Below are 23,060 nucleotides of genomic sequence, written 5' to 3'. Positions count from 1 at the left end.
AATGACGTTAACATCATGCTATGGTGACAGTTGAAAACCAGTTGGCCCGTCCAGCCGGCCCGGTTTGAAATGTATAGTTTTTTCCTCGACTTGAGGGATATAAAGTTACTCCGTCGCCCCTGAAATCACTCAGGGTTGATATCGTGGGGCAATTTCCTTTTTTTTAAAGGGGTCCGGCAGCTTTGAAAGTTTCATTGATGTGCGTTGAGAGCGTATTTCCCAGAATGCCCCGGGGTGCCCTCTCCCACCCAGCCGATGTATTTTATAACACGTTGATACAATGTTACCGGTGAGATAACGACGATGGGACGGTATAATGACATCGGAACGAGATTTGCCTCTAATTCACACTAACACCTGTTTGTTTTTTTTTGGAAGTCTTTGTGGGGGCGTCTGCTTCACCCTACAACGATACGATGGCCGACTCGGAGGTCAGTAAGTCACTCCGCGTTTATATCATCCACTTAATGTCTGAGATGTTAGTAATGGCGGCTCTGGGCTTATAGGGGGTCTAAGGGTGGGGGCATTTTATTATGGATACTCCCTTACACATCATGCTTGTTGTTGACACATTGTATTGATAATCATCCTCACCCCGCCCTGCATCTTCTGAGGGCCCTTCTAGGCCAGTAGGGGCCCTGAGCAGATTCATTTGCTTATAGGGTAGCACCATTCATGGTCCTGACTACATTAAGGCCCCTGATTCCTGTCCTTGAGAGCCACAGGCACAACTGGCTTCCAACATAATACGCCATACCAGCCCATAGACACTTTTTGTTTATTTTTTTGTGCCGTTGTATGTATCGAGCTCAGTTTATTCCAAGTTTATGTGAATATTCACGACATTTGATGCCCCTCGTTCTTTTGCGCAGTATTATCCCGGTGAGACAGAAGAGACCACGCTTTCCCCCGATCCAAATGCCAGCACCACGAACTGCTCCACAACTCTCGACGCCGTTAGCCCCGTCCGGCCTAGACCTGGTGGACTGACGGTGCACGGAGCCAACATAACGCATGGGACTGAGAGTGAGGACTCAGGTGAGGTGGAGTGGGAGTGTGATGAGTATGTCCAGTAATAGGAGGCGGAAGAGACTGATAGTGAAAGTTGGTTATGAAAAAAAGAAAGGAGAGGCTGGGGTTCAACTTGAAACTACAGAAAGTTTGAGGGTCCTGGGTTGGAGAGGTGGACTGGCCAGCAGAGGCTTGGAGAAGACATCAAGGCCCTGAGATTCTGCATTTGTCCCGTCTCTTTATCCATGCTTTCACCGGTCAGTGTCCATCGCGTCCCTCTCCAGGGTTGTGTTTCTGATGTTTCTTCTCTCCCCGTTCCAGCGCTTGGCAAGTGTAAGTGCAAGTGCAAAAAGAAGAGAGACATCGGATTTGCCCTCATCGCTTACCTGGGCATTTGCGCCATCATGGTCAACCATGCCTTGTGTTTCGCTGGATCGTTCATCGCGTGCATGTATCACAAGAGGCGTCAAAGAGCGTGGGACCCTGTCCACAACGACCCTTAACCTCCCATCGGCCGAGGTCTTTCACCCAACGGTGGCCAGTGAGCTTACAGACGACCTGCAGAGTTCTAGATTAAACCCAGATGATCTAAAAAATAAACCTCCCTGCCTTTCCGTGTCGTCTTTACACGCGTGAATGTTGAGTGCGTACAGTTTTGGCATCATTATTACGTGTCTAAGGTCCGCGGGAGGGAAGGACTATTTCACAACTCTCTTTGCTAATTTGTGGATTTAAATATCTAGAAATCAGACAAATCTAAAGTATAAAATACGTTTATTGGAACTATCATGATAAATGCGTGATCGGGAACTGATTATTATCCCAATACGTGGGGATTAAAAACAAAAAAAAAGCAATGTACGTATGGAAAACGCAGCCCGGCTGGCTGGCTCACACTTGGCAGCCGTTTGCCCTGTAATTCTCCATAAAGGTGTTGAGTTCGGCGCAAGCGTTCCGGAAGCGAGTGGCAGCGCATGTCCGGGGGGCGGGCAGCCCCTCGACCCAAGAACTGCTTTCCAGAAAGTATCTCATCCTGAAAGAGAGGAGGCAACATGGACCATCTATACAAAAATAATATAATAATAAGTGATAAGGTTTATAAAAAAGAAAAGGGAAAATCCAGACATGGAAAGGGGGGGCGACTTAGAACTAAGTCCGAGGCATAAGACCGGCAACCCCAATTTGTTACAAACTTACCGGCCTTCGGCATCTTTGGTTTCTCCGTCTTGCCCCATTATCAGATACTCCAATTTCCCCAAGCGCATTTTGCATGACTTTCGCTGGTAGAAAAACCGAACATCGCCAGCCTTAAGATCTTCATCTCCGTCTAGATTTGAAAAGCGGCCAATAAAGGTTTTAGATTTGCGTTTACTGAGCATTTCAGTAAGTTACGTGGTCATGAATGAGCGTGATGGACTTTATGTAGATAAACATCCCCAAAAAGAACCTCAGGATAACAATCTGTTTAGGAGAAGGATTATGGAATACGATTTTGTATAAATCATGATGAATGAGGCTTTTTTGCCTCATTCATCATAGCAACACGGACTTCACCCCTAGATAAATCTGCTTCTAGATCTGTGTTTTCGAGCAAATCAGCCGACATGCAAATCGGCCAAACGGCACAAAAAAAGCTGAGGAGTTTGGATGAAAACCCTTAAAGGATACACGTTCCAGACAATGGCAATGCCTTCCGGAACCATGACTTACTTTTCTGTAATGCTTCCAGAATCCTTGTCTGGTAGACCAGGAACGCATCTTGCTCCTGAATGTCTTCCACTTTCAGTTTGTAACCTGAGAGAAAAAACATCTTTTCATCTGTGCTCTTGAAAAAAATTCTAATCTAATTCTAGTAAAAAGATTATAACAAAGTATAGCGTTGGGTTTATTCATCTGAAAACTTTCTGGAGTTTAATTATTTCTTCTCCTCGGTAGAGCGGGGGGGAGGGGGGTCTTTGGAACTGTCTGATACCCCCCGTTCTGCCAAATCCCCAGCCCTCTCATTCATCTCACCATACATCACGATGGGGTTGTAGCAGGCAAACATTTCCCGGTCTTTGGATGACATCTCGGGCCTCCCCTTGTGGGTCACGGATCGTTTCTCCGGGCAGGCGCCTGCGTTGGATTATAAAACAACAAGTGAGATCTCCCGCGTCTCCAGGACCAAGCCAGCTCGTTCCAAGCATTTTACTTTATTGCTCAGTAAGAATGAGAAATACGTTCGCTGGTGGTACAAGCATTGAGTCTTGTGGCTATCTGTGTGTCCAAGCTTCTGGTGTGAGAGGCTATTGTGCGAACTGAAATTACCAAACCAAAGACACCAAGAGCTCATGGATTTTCCAATTTAAACGAAGAAATACATTCTTTGCGGTAAGAGCCATAAAGCTTTGGAATCCACCAGATATCGGGCTTTTTTGAGATGTTGGCAGTAGGAAGTACCTCGAAGTTCTATCAATAAGACGAACGTCTCTTCCTAACTCCAGATGAACCGGTCAGTATTAATAATGATGTCTCGTTAGTCTCATTGTCTCGATCGTGAAGCCTTTGGTACTCACCCTCCGCGCATTGACACACATCCCCTGCACAAAGGGTGTTAATGAACTTGGGTTTTTGGGGAGCTCCATAGAATGTTGTGCAGCGTTTGTCTGTAAAGGCGGGAAAGAGGTTAACAATCAGATCTTATTGATTCCAAAGTTCCAACGGATCCTGGAAGAGGGCTTTAAACAACTTAACGATATGCGGGAAGAATATCATAATATACGATACGTGTAGGGTGTAGCAGGGCTAGGGATGCGCATGCGGTTCTAGAATCTGCCGTCTGGTAATTCTCTTTATAATGAGTTTCCAGCCCGTGGAGGGAGATTAACGCTGATTCAGGATAGTTTGCATCGTTTGGGTACGGTGGCTACCTGGCTCATAGAAATCATAGACAACGGCGGACGCGGGTTGTAGGAGGGAGACGCGTATGGTCTGAATGGCCTCGAAAGCCACACATTCGTCTTTTGTATCCGGAATCTGGGAACAGGGGATAGACGGGAGAAAAATAACAACGAAAAAGAGAAGGGATTCATACAAAGAGAAAACGGTTAATATTCAATGGAAGGAGCGATAAACCCCGAGGAGAAACCGATAGCTGCGATAACAGCGATGGTGTCAGAATCAGTGCTTACGTTCCGAATCCCACTATATGTTATGTATATATTCTTATTTCCCTTATAGTAATACCCCTTACTATTCATCCCGCTGCCCCCATCCCACCGCTCCTTGGACCTCTCTCTTACCTTATCAAAATACATGAGAAGCCTCCCGTTCTGCAGTTCGTAATGACTGATGTACCGCTCAGAATTTGTCTTCAGCTGTCCGAAACATAAGACTCATGTAATAATAATACTAATAACGCTAAAAATACTAATAATGCTTATAACACCACTACTGATAAAATAATAAAATAATAAAAGTAAAACTGAACGGCGATGCAGATATTTGTGTACTTCTTTTGCTCGTAGGACATTGGAATCCAATGAAGATCCTATAGCAATATTCGTGATTCCGTTACAATGAATAGAACTATTCCGTAGAAATATATCAAAACAGAAGAACCTACAGACCACTTAACATTTCTTGAGGATACAGCCCAAGTTACTCTCTGCTTTGACATCTGTCTAAGAGGAAGATAAATGGGTGAGACCACCTAAGGCTCTTAGGTGCTATTGCATTAAAAGTATAGGCATTTTCTTCTCCTTCACGACCCGAACCTACCTTGTCTAGGTCCTGCGTGTTGGGTTCAAACCCACTCAACAATGTGATATCCACGATAGCCATTCCTGCGATTTGAGCTCCTGGCTTCTTCCTGAAATACAGACAAACCTTAGCGACATTAGGGCAACAAGAGGTAGAATAGGAAAAGAAAAGTCAGGGATAGGCAAAGTGTCTGTACGAGGAGGACACCAGTGTCCATGGCAAGGGTTGCGAAGGTCCATTGAAGATCATTAAATTGTCCACGACGGGCCCCAGTAAATGTCCACCATGCGCAATGCTGATGCCTACCCCTGAGATGGAGACAATAAGAAGTGAGACAAAGGGAAAAGCAGACAATAGAATCTGTTTTCCTTACCATACGCACACTTGGTAGGACACCTTAGGCTCCTCTGCTTTTGGCCGCGAGACCTCCCTCCGCGCTCTCTTGCGCAGGTCATGCCAACCGATGGCATCAATGGGTTCATCTGACTGCACGTCCTCGTAGTCGTAATCTTCATAGTCCTCGTCTATGGACTCTGCTGGTACAAGGCAGAGGGTCAGTTGTGTTTTCCGGAGAGACGGGGGAATTGGTATGGGGCAAGAGGATGGGAGCAAGGTGAAGCAACCATCCATTGAGGAAACATTAAGGCTGATGGGGACGGAGCAAAAGGATCGCATCTCATGCGGAAAAGACATTTACAGAGAAGACAATGGAGGAGGAGGTATAGCTAAACGTCACAATCCGACGTGACCAAGACCACAGGGGACTCCAACAGAGATATTAAAAGCCACGTCCATCTCCTGATTCTCTGACCACACTCCATTAGGGAATAATAGAGGAGTATTGAACACGGGTCGTTTGAGGTGACTCACCTAACTTTCCATCCACTTCCAGCAAGGTCACTTCAAGCCCCAGTTTTGAGCAGGTCGCGTTCTCTATTTGCATGATGTTATACATCTTCAAAACCTGACAACAGTGTCACAGACAGGCTCATAACAGTAATCCCGACAGTAATCCCGACATCACGCGTACAAACAAGGACAAGCGTGCAGCAAAATAACGCAAAGCATTCCAACGCTCTCTACCTCGCTTCACTCTGCATTCTCTTTTCCAGTTATGCTTTAGGATAATACTTACTGTAACGGTTGCTTTTCCTTTTCCAGAGACTTTTATACCAAATTTTGTTCCCATGGACCTCTGGATAAAGAGAGAAGGGTTATATTCTCCATTCACCTCACACTCCTTCATTTTGACACCATTTTTTTTATTAGCAATACATTTTTTTCTCAAGGTTTCTATTCCAGAGAACTTTGATTCTATGTACATTCCGTAATATTTCTGTAATATTCCTTTTTATTTACTATTTTTTTTTGTAAAATTCCATAATATTCTACTAATGGTCCTCATGTTTTTTGTAGCCCCTTTTGACCTTCACGACATCTTGCTCTATTATCTACCCCTCCTTCTTTAATCTTCCTCTTAATTCCCAATCTTGTGTTTTTCCGACCCGCTCTTCTCCGCTTACCAGCTCCTCCTGTACGCTGTCCTCGTTCCTCAGGAAGAACTTCTGTTTCTGCTGCCTCTCCAAAGAATTTATTTCCACTTCTATGGAATTTCGTTCTTCTTTATTCGAGAGAATCAGATATTCAGAGAGAGCTTCAAGAGCCATCACCGTGTCCTAAAATGAACAGACGCGTGACACGGAATGATTAATATCCTCTGTCCTTCCACCAACTCCTGTCCACTCTCATTCTTCTAAATATATTATTATTATTTTATGACAAAATCTATTTACTATCTGAGCCAAAAAATGGACAGTTTGGAAAATCAATTATTTGTGTCTCATTTTGGGCCAGCTGATTCACTATATCCCCAATCCTACATGCGTGTAGGGCTGCCGTCTTCTCTGAAAGAATGAAGTCCGTGTAATAGTTGGGTCATCTCGTCTTGCATGGCATCACCTGCATGTTCCTCCCCCTGTCTTATCCTTCCTCCTATTAAGAAAGTTTGCCCACCTGGGTGGATTTGAACCCTCCGCCGTAGTTCTGTTGTTCGGTAAGCCAGGTGTATATGAGATTAGCAGAGGACAGGTCCTTACGGAGAAGAGCAGTCAGGAGGGCATAGGATGATGTTTCTACTGCTAGAGCGCTACCTCGGGGTCCGAAAAACATCTCACTCTTCTCTGTGAATAAAAGAGTCGGGGGTGGGGGCTGTTAATCAGAGATCTCTCTGGTTAAATAAGCACACAAATGGATATTGCTCTGTCTCAAGAAGGGACCGCTGTGGTCTCGGGAAGCTTACGTTATTCCGCATCATACGTGTGTACTTGGATCCACTAAAACTAAGAGTGAGTGAGCTTGGAGCGTTGACACTAATGGGAGTAAAACTGAGGAAGGGGTTGGGAGTTGTAATAATAAGATGAGGAAAGATGACGAATGAGCAGACGATAAGAAAAGAAGAAAATTCATCAAGTGATAGAAAGAACCCCAAAAGGAATGACGGCAAAACAGGTGATAAATGGGTCATTTTGCCAAAACTTTGCAAAAGATTAATTGTTTCATTTTTTTTTACAGGAAAATGATCATAATGTCTAGAATTTTTCTGCGATTGATGTTTAATTCGAATTTGAAGCTTTCGCTCAAAGATAAAACCAATTAAAAAGTACGTAGAGGGGGGGTGGAAGGCATATCGGTAACGAAGAACATTACTCACTGGGGTCTCCCTGCTGTTTCGAAATGAGCAATGTGTAGGCCTTGTCCTTCAAAACCGGGTCTGCCGAGGCGAGTGTGAGGGCGTACGCGGTAATGGCCAGAGGGTACGGCTCCGAGAGCGAGTCCAGCTTAACACGTAGGTATTCCACAGCCTTCTGTATGGCGGACTTCTATAAAACGAGGACAAAAGTGAGATAATGAAGTTGAAATCGGTGCTTGTGCGTCGTTATGGAAACGTGCACGCCGGTTCCGTACCACTTTGGTGTTGTCAGACAAGGCGTCCAGGGAATGGTGGAGAGCCACGGTCACGTAGGCTGCGAGAGACACCTCGGCGTCGGTACCACTTACTCCACCCTACGAAGACAGAGAGGAAACAGAAAGGAAGAGGACAGCCATGATGGAAGCTTCCCGTTCACCTCGAGCCCAGCACGACCGAGAACACGCCGAGTGTCTAACGATTCCAAGAGCCGGCGGAAGTCCCGAGACCAAGCCGCGCTTTACTTTGCCTTCCAAGAGAAACTGGGTAAAGAAAACCCCCCCAATATATAGGCAGCCATCAGCCCGTAGGCTTTGTAGGAGATTCGAGGGCGGGAAATACATTAAAGAGAGAAGAGAATGGGTTATTTTAAGGTAAAAAAATAAATTGTAATGACCTTTTTGGCCCATGGGCTACAGGTGAGTAGTCAAGATTGCCTAATGGTCAACCTCTTCTCATCTATAAGAAAATGGAGGGAAAATGGCATTTTCTTACTTGCATGTCTTGGTGAATCACTGGCATTTTTTCTTGGAAAGCTCCGGTGCTGGTCTGCATGCTGCAGAGATAATCCGTGGACAAGCGGATCTCGTTCACGTCAACATCTACGTACTTCCGGCTGAGAGACATCACCTTGGCCACAAAGGCCGTGAGCCTGGGGCAAGAGGACAGGGGGGGGGTAATAATGTATAAACTCTTGGGTAAGACAGGCGATGAGTGAGGAGGAATATTTATCTCACCACGTGCTGCTCGTTCTGCCAATCCATGCTCCATACGACCCATCCGACTTCCTAAACTGTAATATCCTCGTGTATCCTTTGGAAGACAAACTTATGAAAATAAGCCATCCCATGTCTTGAAAATATATATTTTTTAAACTTATCACCAATTTAGTACAAACTGGACTCCTTACCCTGGAGCATCAGTTCCTGGCCCTCGTCTTTACGGTCAGGCGGTAACATGGCCCACTTGCCGGTCTGATCCAGGTACCGTAGCGCGTAGAGCCCGGGAGCTGTCAGGATCATGGTTTGCTCGGCGCATCCCCTCGGGACCCGGATGAGACGACTGATCCCGTCAGCGCTCAGGCTTTTATTTATCATGGCGTTCGTGACGTCCACTGCGGCGTGTCAGAGAGAAGAGAAAGAAGGGGAAGAGTTAGAAATAGGATAACGAAACGCAAATTAAAGAAGGGGGTTCTGCCCTTCTCTCCGCAGAACAGAAAAGAGACTACCGAGACATGGTGAAAAAGAGTGATGAACGAGAAATAAAGCGAGTGTGAGCGAGCGCTCCACTTACTGCTGACTCTGATGCTGGAACGGAACTCCCCGTCTGGGATCATGTTTGTAGGTAACTCGTCATCTATGGTGATGGAGCTTCTAGCGGAGTCTAAAAGACAGAGGAGGGAATTTGGGTGATCTCGCCGGGATTACCGGTCTGCTCGCTCTAATCGGCGGGGATGAGAGACGGGTTTGTTTCCTACCTCGAGGATTCATTATGTAGGTTTTCTCTTCGAGAACTGAGACACCTTCTCTCTGAAATAGAGAGAGAAAGAGACGGTTCCAGGAGAGGAGAGACGTCACGTTCTGGAGGGACTGGAAGAGGGGTTAGAATGAGACCAGACAGGGCGGACGTGATCTCCTCACCTCGATCCGGAGAGTTTTCTCCACGCCGTCGGAGAAACCATTCTCCCCCAAGGCTATCACTTTCACCGGGACGTTGGTCTTTCCGATGGGTACAACAGCGAAGGGGATGGTGAGGGCCGAACTTGCGGGAACCGTCACGATCTGCCCGTCCGACGCCGGTTCAGGGAGACGGGGTGAGCAGATGCCTTCCGTTTCCTCCATATACACCTTCACCTGCACAGGGGGGATAGAGAAAGATCCGGAACGTTCTCAAAGCGAGCTCAACGAGAAAACAGCAGCAGAATACTGAGACAGAAAAGTCGTTCGGCCCCCGTCCAGTCGCCCGTTTCTCCTGCTGTAAAGACTCAGTCGTTGGTCTCGTCTTAGATTCAGGAGCCGTATGTCTATCCCATGCATGTTTAATACCCTCACTGTATTACCCTCTACCACCTCTGTTGGGAGGCTGTTCCAGACTCCAACTACAGCTCTCATAATATGCCAGCTATCCAGGAGTTAATTTACCACGAGTAGGCAAGCTCTACGGGTTGAGTGTAGATAGAACTTGCCTGTCCACGGAGTGCGAGTGAGGAGAAGATACAGAAGGAGTGCGCCCACCTTTATGTCATTTGTGTTGTAGTTGTATAGAACGGGTCTCAGCTCGATCTGCTCGAACCTCTTTATAGAGTACGGCACTCTCATGTAGATATGGAAGTTCTTAAAGACCCGGACTTTGATGGGATCCGCGATACAGAAACCTGCAGACAGGGAAGAGTTAACGGCGTCATGTTCCACTGTGTGTGTTTTTTGTCACATTCTCCAAATTCTGTTTTTTGCAGGAATATTTCTGGGAGAAGGGTTAGTTTAGTATTTTACAAGCCCCTTCTGACAAAGTTGAGTGTTCAGTTGAGTTAAGGGTAAGCTCGATTGAACAAATCACATGCCCTTATGTGCAAAAACACACAAAGCAACCTATGTATTCACTAATATACATTCAAACATACAATCTGACAACAGTTTCCTGCTGTAGAGACTCAAACCTTATGCAGTCGTTGGTCTTGTCTTAGATTCAGGAGCCATATGCTGATCCCATACATGTTTAAATTCCCTCACTTAATTACCCTCTACCACTTCTGCTGGGAGGCTGTTCCACTTATCTCCTACCCTTTAAGTAAAGTAAAAATTCCTTGCTATATATCTAAGTCTGTTGTTGGAAAAACAAATAATAATAACAATAAATTGGGAGTATTAAATGCTTCTTCCCTGTGGAGTTCCTCAACCTACTTTACTGAAGACATATGATGTCACTCTCTGCCCATTTTGTGTTATGACCTTACATCACATTGGGGTTATTGGAGCAATACTCCACAGTGAGGTTATTGGAGTGATGCTCTGCAGGGAGGTTACTGGAGCGATGCTCTGCGGAAGGGTTATTGGAGCGACGCTCTCCAGCGGGGTTATTGGAGTGATGCTCTGCAGCGGGGTTAGTGGAGCGATGCTCTGCAGCGGGGTTAGTGGAGCGATGCTCTGCAGTGGGGTTAGTGGAGCGATGCTCTGCAGAGGGGTTAGTGGAGCGATGCTCTGCAGCGTGGTTAGTGGAGCGATGCTCTGCAGAGGGGTTAGTGGAGCGATGCTCTGCAGCGTGGTTAGTGGAGCGATGCTCTGCAGAGGGGTTAGTGGAGCGATGCTCTGCAGCGGGTTTAGTGGAGCGATGCTCTGCAGCGGGGTTAGTGGCGCGATGCTCTGCGGAGTGATTCTTACCTTTTCCCTGAGACATCCCTACTCCCTGGATCTCCCAGGTAGTGATCGAGTCTGGTACATAAATCTTTTCTCTATGGAGAGAGAGATTTAAAAACAGATATTTTATGGCTCCACTCGTCTTTTTAAAAATTATCCCCCAGTTTTATTTCAGTCGCTTTGTCTAAAATAAGCCTTTATTCACTAAAACGGGAGTTTGCTGGAGAGCTGACGTTCCTACCGCAGACTAGACAGAGCAGATGGTTCTCACCTGCCTTAAAATTCTGTGTTTAACCCTCTAATTTATCTCGTGTGCATTATCCAGGGCCAGCTCAGTTCTTCATATGGGAGGTGCTCCTCGGGGGCCGGCCCTTCATAATGCATTGTGAAGTCAGGGAGCTGAACTTTTCATCTCTCCTGCGGAGTCCTGCTTTAAACACCACGTACTAAGCATCCTTTTTTGCGGGGATGGATAAATACGCCACCTGAATTCTCTGTTCACGTTAATCGTCCTCCATAACCAGCTCTCTGGGAAGTAGGAACGAAGTTGGACGTCATCCTCATCGGTGAATTCCACTTCCTCTTCCATGCCCTGAGCTGAAAACAAAAGAGCAGAGACACTAAGGGATTATTAATTTGGACCAATCAAAAACAATCAGCAATTTAACCAGACAGTGGGGGTGCCCATAGTATACACAGCGCCTCTCCCGGAGTCTCTGGGCAAAACCCGGAGAGATCCCAGGTATGAGTATGAGTCTCTGCAGAGAGGAAGCAATTTGAGTAACACTCTGAGTGCTGCCATAAACCCAAATCATGTCTTACTTCGCCCAACCCCTGAGGTTTTGCGCCTATTGTCCTTGCGCAGTTTCCCGGCGTAGATGCAGCACTCGAGGAAGGCATCCCGGCAAGGCTTAGACGGCACGCGGCCAGCTCGCTTATTACAGTCCTGGTTCATCCGGCGAGGCAGCAGAACCATCCCATCCCGGCAGCAGCTCTGCAGCTCCGCGGAGTACGAGTGAACTGCAGAAAAGAAGACCACTTAGCCCGGTGCCCGTACACAGTGCCCCACGTCAGTAAGGGTCCGCTACGGCGGCGGAAAACAAGTCAGAAACTAGGAGCTCGCAAGAGTTCAGTCTTTGGCAGCGCGACTGCTTTACCTTTCTGTTTCGCGAGTGCTGTGGGATCCTGCGCCTTTGGTGATCTTTTCTGACGTTCCTGAACTCTGCATCCGAACTCTGCAAGTAAAAATTAGAGGTTGATACAGAGAGATGGCCAAGAAGGGAGCGGAGAGACAGAACTGGGGCTACTGATCACCAGGAGCCTCTCTAGGAGGGGGTGAAAGGGACTGAAGGTTTTGGTGAGCAGCGGTGGATGGGGACTCTGAGGCTTCCTCCTTTAGCCACAGACTATCTCCAGAGACTCGAGGCTGAAGTTACTTCAACTTCAGAGTCTCCATTACCAATGTAGGGAGAGTGGAGGAAGAGTGAGTATGTATGCGTTTATATGTAAATACATGGTACTTGAGTGTGTGTGTGAGTGTATAGTGAGAGAGAGTATGGTGTTGGAGTCAGTGTGTGTCAGTGTATGGTGTTGGAGTCAGTGTGTGTCAGTGTATGGTGTTGGAGTCAGTGTGTGTTAGTGTATGGTGTTGGAGTCAGTGTGTGTGTTAGTGTATGGTGTTGGAGTCAGTGTGTGTCAGTGTATGGTGTTGGAGTCAGTGTGTGTTAGTGTATGGTGTTGGAGTCAGTGTGTGTTAGTGTATGGTGTTGGAGTCAGTGTGTGTTAGTGTATGGTGTTGGAGTCAGTGTGTGTTAGTGTGTGGTGTTGGAGTCAGTGTGTGCGTTAGTGTATGGTGTTGGAGTCAGTGTGTGTCAGTGTATGGTGTTGGAGTCAGTGTGCGTTAGTGTATGGTTTTAGAGTGTGTGTGTATTTAAAAGTGTATGCTGTTAGAGTGTGTGTGCGTGTATGTATCAGTTTGTGGCCTTACAGTGAGTGTGAGTGCATGTGTGTTAGCGTGTGTATAAGTGTATGGTGTTTTAGCAGTTACATAGATCTACAGCAATAAACTTCCAATCAGTGTTTACAGGGTGGACCAACTTCTTAAAACATGAGCGTTCCATGTGCTCCTCACCATTTATATCACTGTATCCTGCGGAAGAAACAAATGCCAGCCCGGCGTCCATGAAAACGTTTCTGTAATCCTTCCCTCCACCCGGAGAGCAGCCAAGATCATAAGCGTTCATTGCTCTGAACATCTGGAGTGGACAGAATGATGAACATCCTCGTTCTATCGTTACATTTAGAATTATATGCCCAGCATACCCATACCTGAGTTATTCATCTTATAAGGAGCATATGATGAAGGTCTTTCCTCCCCTGTGCCCATCTTTCCTCCCCTGTGTCCATCTTTCCTCCCCTGTGCCCATCTTTCCTCCCCTGTGTCCATCTTTCGTCCCCTGTGTCCATCTTTCCTCCCCTGTGTCCATCTTTCCTCCCCTGATGCCCTTCTTTTCTAGGAGCTCAGAATGTTTGCTGGGTATGAGGGTATTGCAGGGTTCTACTGCCCTAAAAGCCCCAATAATGTCTTTATAAATGAAATTTTGTAAGTAAAACAAATTATTATACTTCTGAATACCACTCTTAACTACATAAATAGCTAGCAAAAGAAAGAAATCCCTTTTCAAACAGATAATAAATACCTTTGTTTACTTATTACATTTATTATTATTATTATTACATTAATTACAGTCTGCCTTTGATCCAGATCATCATCCCATTCTTAGATTGCCGACATTATCTCTGATTTCTTGAATTTTGTACAGGAGATCCATTTAAACGAAATGATTTGTTTCTAGTCAATTTGCCCCAAAGGCCCAAACCAAACACAATTACATCTTTAGTAACACGTGGATACATATTATTATAGATGGGGGGTTTTTGGATTCTGATACAAATAAGAAAGCAGATAGTGGCTCACCTTGTCTGGTGTCAGCTTGTTCTTGGAATTAAGAGCGTAAACAGCCGTGTCCACTGCAGCTAAAGACACCGTGCTCGTCCCGTCTGTTTCCACCACCAGCTCGAAGCCTCCTCGTGGTGAAATGTCTTTTCCACCATCACCATTTCTAATCAGCAACTGTGATGTGACAGATAGGTCAGGTTCCGCAGCCTCGTTACATTACATACATTATCTGTGCTGCTTAAATGAAGATGTGTACATTACCTTCCCTTCACAAACATCAGTCACGTCCACCCAAACCGAGTTGGCGACGATCTCTGAACCCAGGTAGTAATAAGCGATGACGCGAACGGAGGGGATCATAGAAGTGGTCACAGGTATTTGAATACGCATGAGGTCACTGATCACTATAGACTTCAGGCTGAGGGTCTGACCTTTGTTCAGAACCTAATCGAGAGAGAAAGGAGGTCACAAAGGCGTAATAACTCATAGCCCACCTTGATAGGCTGCCCCACACAATACCATCTTTCTTCTCCATCACAGAACAGGGGGGGTATTGGTATCTGGGGTAATTGGAACACACATTCTACCATACAAAAATCTCAATATCCAATCGTAAGGACATAAAACTAATCTGTAAACAATGGACGCCTGGCTGGAGAGGACCAATCATTGTGAGGCTTGATGCAATGAGTTCCCTACTTCCTGCCTTTTTGTATGATGTCATAGCATTGGATCACAATTCTTATTGCTTCCTTTTTTGTACCCCAAGGAACCAGAGAGACTGACCCCATCAATCAACTTCAGTATCTTTGGGGGCCCTTGACTCCCATCATTCTATTTCAAAATTCCGCCACCGGTTACATTGTTACGGATATTTAATACGATGCGGAAAAGGACGCCAGGCACATGTTTGGGATAGAAAGTGGTTTAGGCAGATGAGGTGGGTATCACAGATACGTTATACCATTATCTGACAAACTATAGTCTTTTTTCTGAGGACATAGAAGGGAAAAAATGAAATGAGATAAAAAAGGCCTAATAAAAAGGAACCAGACGGGAGGTTGGCTGTTGACCGGGAGAATGGAAGTAGAAAAATAAGAAAGATGGAACAGAAAAAATGAAAATAGTAAAAAAATAAACTCTATAGAGACAAACAGGATAAAAATCTGTCTCCGCTCACCATATAGTAGAGTTTCTTTACACGTCCGGGGTTAGGAGCCACTAATTTCAACGTGATCTGGATGGTCTGACCTATGCTAAGCACCTCATTAGGGGTACTCATGTGAAGAAAGCCGTTTGTTCTAGAATTATACGAGTAAAGACGAATGTTTTCAGTCATGGAACTGGAATCTTCACCAGCTTTGATCTGTCAAAAGAGGAAAATGTCCAATCTATTAAATATATTATTATATATTATCTAGATAGCTATATTTTAAATATATAGAGCTAATATAATATTATTATACATCTAATGATATTTAATATATAGCTATTAAATATTATATCAATATAACTATATTTAATACATAGCTATTTTATATTATTATACATCTAATGATATTTAATATATAGCTATTTTATATTATTATACATCTATGATATTTAATATATAGCTATTTTATAATATTATTAATCTAATGATATTTATTATATAGCTATTAAATATTATTATTATATATAACTATATTTAGTATATAGCTATTTTATATTATTATTAATCTAATTATATTTATTATACAACTATTAAATATTTTTATATATATAACTATATTTAATATATAGCTATTTTATATTTTTATACATCTAATGATATTTAATATATAGCTATTATATATTATTATCTACTATATATATAGCTATATTTAATATACGATACATCTATATATATATATATTATATTGTTTGCCTGGGTGAAGCATACGTCTTAACCAATTGAAAGCTGTTTATAAAGGCGGCATAGAAACTTTACGGTGGACCATGGATAACCCTACGGAGCTTCCTAACATACGGCTTTGTGGGTACACGTCCTTGTGATAAGAGGTGGTGGAAGGGAATACATGTGAATCATTTCCATGCTTTGATATTGGGTGTGTAGTGTGTGTCGGTTACCGTGATGTCCAAAGTTTTGTCTTGTTGGTTTGTGTTCAGAATAAAGGTCACAACGCCTTTGTCATCCGATTTAAACTTGTGCTTCTCGACGTTTGACTGAGAGAGGGTGACAAATATACCCGTAGCCGGAGAACCATCTACGTGAGACACCTCGGCCTGCGAGAAAGAGAGAGAGAGAGAAGGACATGAAGTGAGGGAGCCCCGTGCATCCCAAAAAATAAAACTCTAACGTCCACCGACTGGAATACATCTCCCACCCTGACCGTGATTCCTTTTATTCACCCGATCTGAGCGGATTCTTGATTTTTTTACATAGGGCGCCATGTTCTTCACACACGTTGTGGGGGTGCCTTTGCCTCGTGTTGGTTTGGCCAGTCACACAGTAACAATACGAACGTCTTTCCTCGACAGGTTTGATTTTATATTTAGCCGTAATAAAGGTTCTCGTGTAATATTTTTAATGGACGGGTCATAAAAGTTGCTTTAAATTATTGGTTAGTATTCATTTTTGGATTTTGTCATATAATCAGTGTTTATCCCGCTAACCAGAAAACATCACACAACACTAAAAAAGAACTTCTTACCACTATCTGAGTTGGGCTGCCGGGAATGAAATACCTCTTGGTTTTGGACAGGTCGAGCTGGTAAGGAGAAGCCACAAACTTCACGGACGTGAGTTCCTTCTCTTCTAGAACTCCAGCTATAAACAGAAGAAACGGGATTGTGGCCGGCTCTCCCCATTAATATATAAATAATTAATACAATAATGGAAACGTATGTATATTCTATAGCATGAATGAACACTGAGCAATGTGTAGGGTACAAACGTCAACACGTTAAAATGCATCAATGTTTGACCCCAAGAGATTGACCCCACGTTGGGTTCCTCCAAGTTTATGATGAGCACCTCTGATACACCATTGCTTTTGGTGAATATGAAATTCACATTAGTTGTGTTGGTAAGTTGGGGAGTGATGTGGACTTTGAAGCTCATGTTCGGTCCTAGAGGGAAGGGTTTTATACTCAGCGACACAAAGTGTCTGATGGAGGGACAGAGCTCAAAAATTATAGGAGGCCAGTAGACTTACAAGCGGTCTCTATCACACTAGCCGCAACATACAAGTTGAACTCCAGCAAGGCATCTTCTGGCTGCTTGATCCTCTCTAAGATGTCCTCCTTAATTATTGTTATAGCCGCATCTCCATCAGTCAGCTGTGGGACAGACAGAATTTATGTTTTCTCCTATAAAGAACCCAAATTAATGTAACAAAATTCAATTAGAATGAATTAAGTATGCGGGGTGCTTTAAACCAATCGTATTTTGTTCTCCAAATAGGCTTTAATCCATTGATCAACAACGACACATGGATCCATTGACCAACTATGTTGAGTCTCCAGAGGGACCTTTACTATTTGACCAACAATGTAGAACCATTCATCAATCGACCAAGGACATTTGGAATAGGGTCTCTTTGGAAATGGTGTTTTGGTCTCAAATGAAGCTTAATCCGTTTTTGATCTCCAAAAAGACATTAATCCATTGACTGCGTTTAGACGGCCTGGTCCATTGACCGACTATGTATGGTCTCCAGAAAGACCTTCACCCATTCACCAATGCAGTAAAATCTTCAGAATCCAATGAAGAATGAAACTTGGATCTCTCTGGATATTTCTTTAGCTTATATAAAACAAAGCTCCATAAGAATTAGGTGAATGTGTGGTTCTATCCTTATATTTTCTTATGGAATGTCCTGAACGTCTACCTGAGGATAAAACCAGGTTCTCCTAAACCATGTAAGAAAGCAAAGATATATAAGGAAAAGCCACAGATGGAAATGCACAAAGTGGTAGAAATAATATTATTTTTATTAAAAAATCTGACGTTAATTAGATGTTAACCTGAAGATTTTATCACACCAGACCATCCGTAATTATGAGGAAGATTTGCTTTCATGTTAGTTGACGTTCAGGAACAAGTCTCAACTTTTTTCCAGCGTTGATAGACATCAACGTCTTCCTTCAGGTCTTGCTGATAACGGCTCTTATGCCTCCTTCCTTACTCACCTTAATTTGTTGCTCCAGACCACTGAGAATAGTCCGCTGTCCATCTTTGCCTGTGATTCCCACCCGCACGTAGGCCACACCGACAACGTCCTCTCCGTACACATACCTCGAAAAATAAAAACATTCTAGACACTTTCCATAGAACCGTGGAAGGAAGAAGATGTGGCTGATCTTTGTATGGAAAATATTATTCCTCTAACATTCTACAAGATAGTCAAGCCTTACGTTTTACTTGGGTTTTAATCCCCTTACCGGTTCATTTTATGGATACGTATAATTGTATATCCAATGTGTAGAACACAAGAACGCGTGCGTACAAGTGGTGGCCCCTTCCAGACATGTATGTCATTAAGACTATTACCTGGCTTTCACGTTGACAGTAAATGTATCCATTGAAATTAAGAAATAAGGAACCTTTGGAATAATTTTCACCTCGAAATTCGGGAGAACTGAGGGAGACAGAAACAGAGATTGGGGAGGATATTAGACGGACGATTTAGCTCCGGATAACTTATGTTTTGGGATAAGAATTGTAAATAGTTTATTTTTTTAAGAAACTTGAGATATCAAAAACAAAAATGACCCTGTTTCTATATAAAGTACTTATACCCGGCATTTTGAGACATGTTCTCCTTGTATACAGTCGATGTAAGGGCTTTATCTTTACAAACTGCTTCTTGGAATGGGACTCACCGTATTTTTTTACTTCAAACTCAACCGTGGTGTTTGATTCCGGAGCCGTCTTGAAATAAGCAGAGACTTTCCAGACTCCAGGACTGAGGAAAGAAGTTGAGAAGAAGGCAAGTAAGGCTGACTAGAGCAAGAAGGAACATGGGGCAAAAAAAGATTTGGGAGGTTGTAAGAGAACAAGGTTAAAATATGCCAAAGAAAAGAACATTAAGTCAATTGACAGATTATTTGAGGCAAGGATCTCCTAAAATTTTAATAGGAGGTCTCCAAGGCTTCACTTCTGAGGTCTACTTCTTAGCGTCGGTCCACCTTCTAAACCAGGGTTGGAGAATCAGTGGCCTTCAGTCTGATATTAATTGGAAGCCCCAAAACTGCCTGGTTTTGCAGAGTTTAGTGGAAGACTTTTTCAAGAAAGAATCTACTTTTAGTTCACGCAGCTGGTTGTAGAAGGCCACTTACGTTGAGATATCTGGAATCAGAAGACTTTCTTTCACCACTGAGTTCAGAGAAAATTGTTCTCCCTTTCTCACTTGCAAATCTTGGGCATTCTGTACGTTAAGGGAAGAGGGAAACGATTAGGAGGGAAATGCCAGGGATAGAAGAAAGGGGAAAAACATAAGAGAAATGGAAGACCAGATAGAAGGCAAGGTGGAAGGTTGGGTGCGTCGACAAAGGAGGAAACAGAAACAAAGATAGAGAACAGTTCTAGAATGTTATAGGTGAAAGAATGTTACTATAGATGAGTAAAAAAGGAATTAGTGAAAATAAATAGATGAACTATCATAATATCTGCCGCTACATAAACATCTATACATTGATAACATATAGTAATTTCTTCACAAACAAGGAAGCAGTGTCAGAAACCGATTGATGAGACACGAAGATCAAACACAATGAGACATTATTTACTAATTCCGCGGCGGCGGCGCTTGCCAAATGTGAAGCAATCACCGCGAAAGCCAACGAAATGCAGATTGCTTCACTTTTTTTCCCCAGAACAGTTCTTTATATTCTTATATATCGTGTGGTAATTAATCCAACAGGGTTTATTCTTCTACATGTGATACCCGTGTTCAGACTAAAGCAGTTGGTTTGGGGGGGCCGAAGGCTTCTTATCTGACGTAAAATTCTATGTTTCTGTGTTTATTAATATATTATTATTGATAAATATGTATCCATATAATCATAACTGCCTGCTGGGTTTTGGGCAGGTCCATTCGTACTCACAGAGACGGTGAAGGTTATCTTCTCCTCTGTTGGCCTCATCATGTGATCCAAAGTGTAGATTCTAATGTGAACTGGAAGAGAAAGCCACGAAACGTTTACTCTTACTCCACTCCGCCTGGAGGCAGCGTTACGAGGAGCTCTCTTTGAGACACTCACCGGTCTCCTTGGGTGTGTAGATGCTCTTATCTGTCTGTATGAAGATGTAACCGCGTTTGTAGGACACCGGGATGTTGACCACCTTGGGCTTCGAGCCAAATACTTTGCTTACCACAGCTAACTGAACATATCGGCTGCTTCTCATCTGATCGAGTTCACAGAATTGTATGAGTTGTGGGGTGAGCTAAGGGAATAAAGAGGGAGGACACGGATCGTGAGCAAAAAGCGACCACACGGCGGCAACTTTGGTAGAAAGTAGTCCGGAGTCCACCGGTGGGACCGCTGGTGAAATTTGGGCTGCAAGAACATCCCTTAAGGAAGATGTCTCCTGTGTCGTGTGGCTTATAGGGAAGGTGGCCCTGACTCCATTGTCTGCTCCTCACCTGCAGGCTCTTTGAGGCCGTATAATCGTTCCCACTGTTGAGTTGAATGGTCTCTTTTTTGGAACAGTCCTTCATGGTGATCTGATTCCGCAGGACGACGTCCGCATTAACGTTGCCGCTGGGGGGCTTCGAGCCCTGGGGCCACTGGAGCTGCACCCAGACAGTTTCCGCAATGCCCACGTGCAACATACGAGGGGCCGCAATCATGAAGCTGCAAAAGAAGAGAGGGGGTCAGAACCAGTGAGGGGGGGGCAACTTTATGATAGAAAAACCGAGCAAATGGCAATGATGTGTTTGCTTTTAAATTACGGGGTCCAGGGTGATATTATAAAGGGTCGATAAAGGGTTAACATACCGAAGATGTCAAAAAAGAAAACTTATTGGATGCCCCTTTGGTGAATTGCTTGGGATTTTCTATGGGATCCAGGATATCCCAGAAACTATTTTTTTGTTATATTCCATCATTGCTTTAACCCCTCGTGCCCTATAATAACACCGCTGCCCGTAGCTAAGAGACCAATGTACAAGAGACAGAGGTGTAAGGACAGCGAGCGTCGGAGGGAAGGAGAAAGCGGAGACGCTGCGATGGGGTTTAGAAGCTTTTAGAACTTACTCAGGAGTCTGCCCCTTGGTCACTGCAAAGACGACCGTCCACAGGAGACATTGTAGGAGAGAAGACCCTGCCATGTCCGTAGGGGCCGAAGGCAGGGAGATGTGGGAGGACAGACTGCGAGAGAGGCAGTTAAATATTAGAGGATGGGCAAATAGAGAGACAGAGAGGGTGAGGGGGGAGACGGGGATCAAAGAACAGCGGGAATAGAAACCGAAAGAAACAAAGATTTGGAGCTGCTTAATATCAGCCAGACTGGATCCACATTCCATGCCTCCCAGAGATAGCCCCGGACACCGTTCATCCCGGACAGTTTTCCATTTTTCACGGTTTCTGGGCTCAGCAATGGACACTATAGTTTTATTTATTTTTTATTTAAAACAATACTAAATACTGCCCTGGGTTCAAATGTGCGAATCATTCCATACCCCTTAGGCCCCAAATAGTAACAGTAACAGGTAAACTGTCAAAATACACACATTTACACTAACCTTACATAAACGCACACGCCTGCCCATACACATACATACACATACATACACATACATACACATACATACACATACATACACATACATACACATACACATACACATACACATACACATACACATACACATACACATACACATACATACACATACACATACACATACATACATACTGCGACAGGCCTCCCTTTTCCTTGGGATTTTTGTCAAGGATCTTGGTTGTTACCACAGTCTTCTAGGGTAAATGAAGCCCAGGATACATCCAGCTCAGTTTCAATGTTTATTTTACAGGAAGAAACAGCAGCCGTTATAAGCAGCACAGGATAACAGTCTTTGCTTGAGCACTGACTTAGTACAAAACAGCTCCAAACATTCACCTTCCAACAAGTCACAAGTTACCATCAAAACGGCTTTTCAGAGAGAAACCACCCCTCAGTTCCTCAGCTCTCCCAGCTGGAATAACAATGGCCTTCCCCTCTGAATCAGGCTCAATTCCTTTTACCCTCTGCCTGCTAATTAATCAACCACAGGTGAGCTGCTGTTTAGTCCACACCTGTGGAGCTCCTGTCCAGAATGCAGACTCTGGATTGGATCAAAACAGCAATTAGTGCTGTTGGAGCACTGGCCCACCCTGCTCTACCAGATGCTCTGCCCCAGGGACCCTTACCATGTTTTGCAAACTGCCAGTAATGCAGTTTGTAGTCAAACAACATCTTTCCCTGGGACTTTAATTTTACACATAAGGACACACAAAATTAGCCAGAGTAGGGCGTATATACCGCCCATCCACTACTGTACCGGCCTTTCTGTCACACTTCACACATACATACATACACACACACATACATACACACGCACATACACACGCACATACACACATATACATACACACACACACATACCTATACACACACACATACATACATACACACACACACACGCACATACACACGCACATACACACACACATACACATACACACATACATATCTCTCCCCTTTCTCATTATCCCTCTTTTCTCATTCTCTCTCCCCGTTTCTCTTTATCTTTCCCTCCTTTCTCATTATCTCTCCCCTTCTCTAACTTTTTCCCCCAGATTTCATTAAATTTCTGTAAAAATTGTTTTACTAAAAATGTTAACAAAAATATCCCTCTCTTTCCTCGTCTTCCCAGTTTGAGAGCAGCGAGGAATGTTTCTCGTTTGGCAGCCCGCTGAGCGCTGATTTCCTAATCTCTGGAACTATTCCAAGGTTTGCAAAACACGGGATCCGGGCTCTGGGTGCCACAGATGCACCCCTCAA

At 44.1% G+C, this 23,060-nt stretch overlaps 1 protein-coding gene across 1 annotated transcript; it reads right to left on the bottom strand.

The window, feature by feature from the left end:
• Positions 1-1,768: 1,768 nt before the first annotated feature.
• Positions 1,769-21,394, bottom strand: LOC128502910 (complement C4-like). The gene is made up of 41 exons (XM_053472861.1): positions 21,272-21,394; positions 20,659-20,869; positions 20,276-20,459; positions 20,120-20,190; positions 19,352-19,440; positions 18,896-18,978; positions 18,564-18,651; positions 18,203-18,308; positions 17,227-17,350; positions 16,723-16,838; positions 16,139-16,294; positions 15,210-15,395; positions 14,291-14,473; positions 14,048-14,203; positions 13,202-13,325; positions 12,228-12,305; positions 11,893-12,090; positions 11,556-11,667; positions 11,095-11,165; positions 9,952-10,091; positions 9,358-9,570; positions 9,195-9,246; positions 9,011-9,100; positions 8,628-8,831; positions 8,455-8,530; positions 8,213-8,369; positions 7,717-7,815; positions 7,463-7,631; positions 6,766-6,932; positions 6,276-6,428; positions 5,888-5,947; positions 5,623-5,716; positions 5,126-5,285; positions 4,771-4,861; positions 4,293-4,367; positions 3,921-4,026; positions 3,567-3,656; positions 3,025-3,126; positions 2,722-2,805; positions 2,209-2,338; positions 1,769-2,044 (listed from the first exon to the last, which is right to left on the bottom strand). The coding sequence occupies exons 1-41, from the start codon at positions 21,343-21,345 to the stop codon at positions 1,903-1,905; spliced, it is 5,064 nt and encodes a 1,687-aa protein (XP_053328836.1). The 5' UTR covers positions 21,346-21,394; the 3' UTR covers positions 1,769-1,902.
• Positions 21,395-23,060: the final 1,666 nt, after the last annotated feature.

The sequence above is a fragment of the Spea bombifrons genome, chromosome 8, assembly GCF_027358695.1.
Source record: "Spea bombifrons isolate aSpeBom1 chromosome 8, aSpeBom1.2.pri, whole genome shotgun sequence".
Lineage (NCBI taxonomy): Eukaryota > Metazoa > Chordata > Amphibia > Anura > Pelobatidae > Spea > Spea bombifrons.
This window is presented reverse-complemented; position numbering and strand designations above follow the sequence as displayed.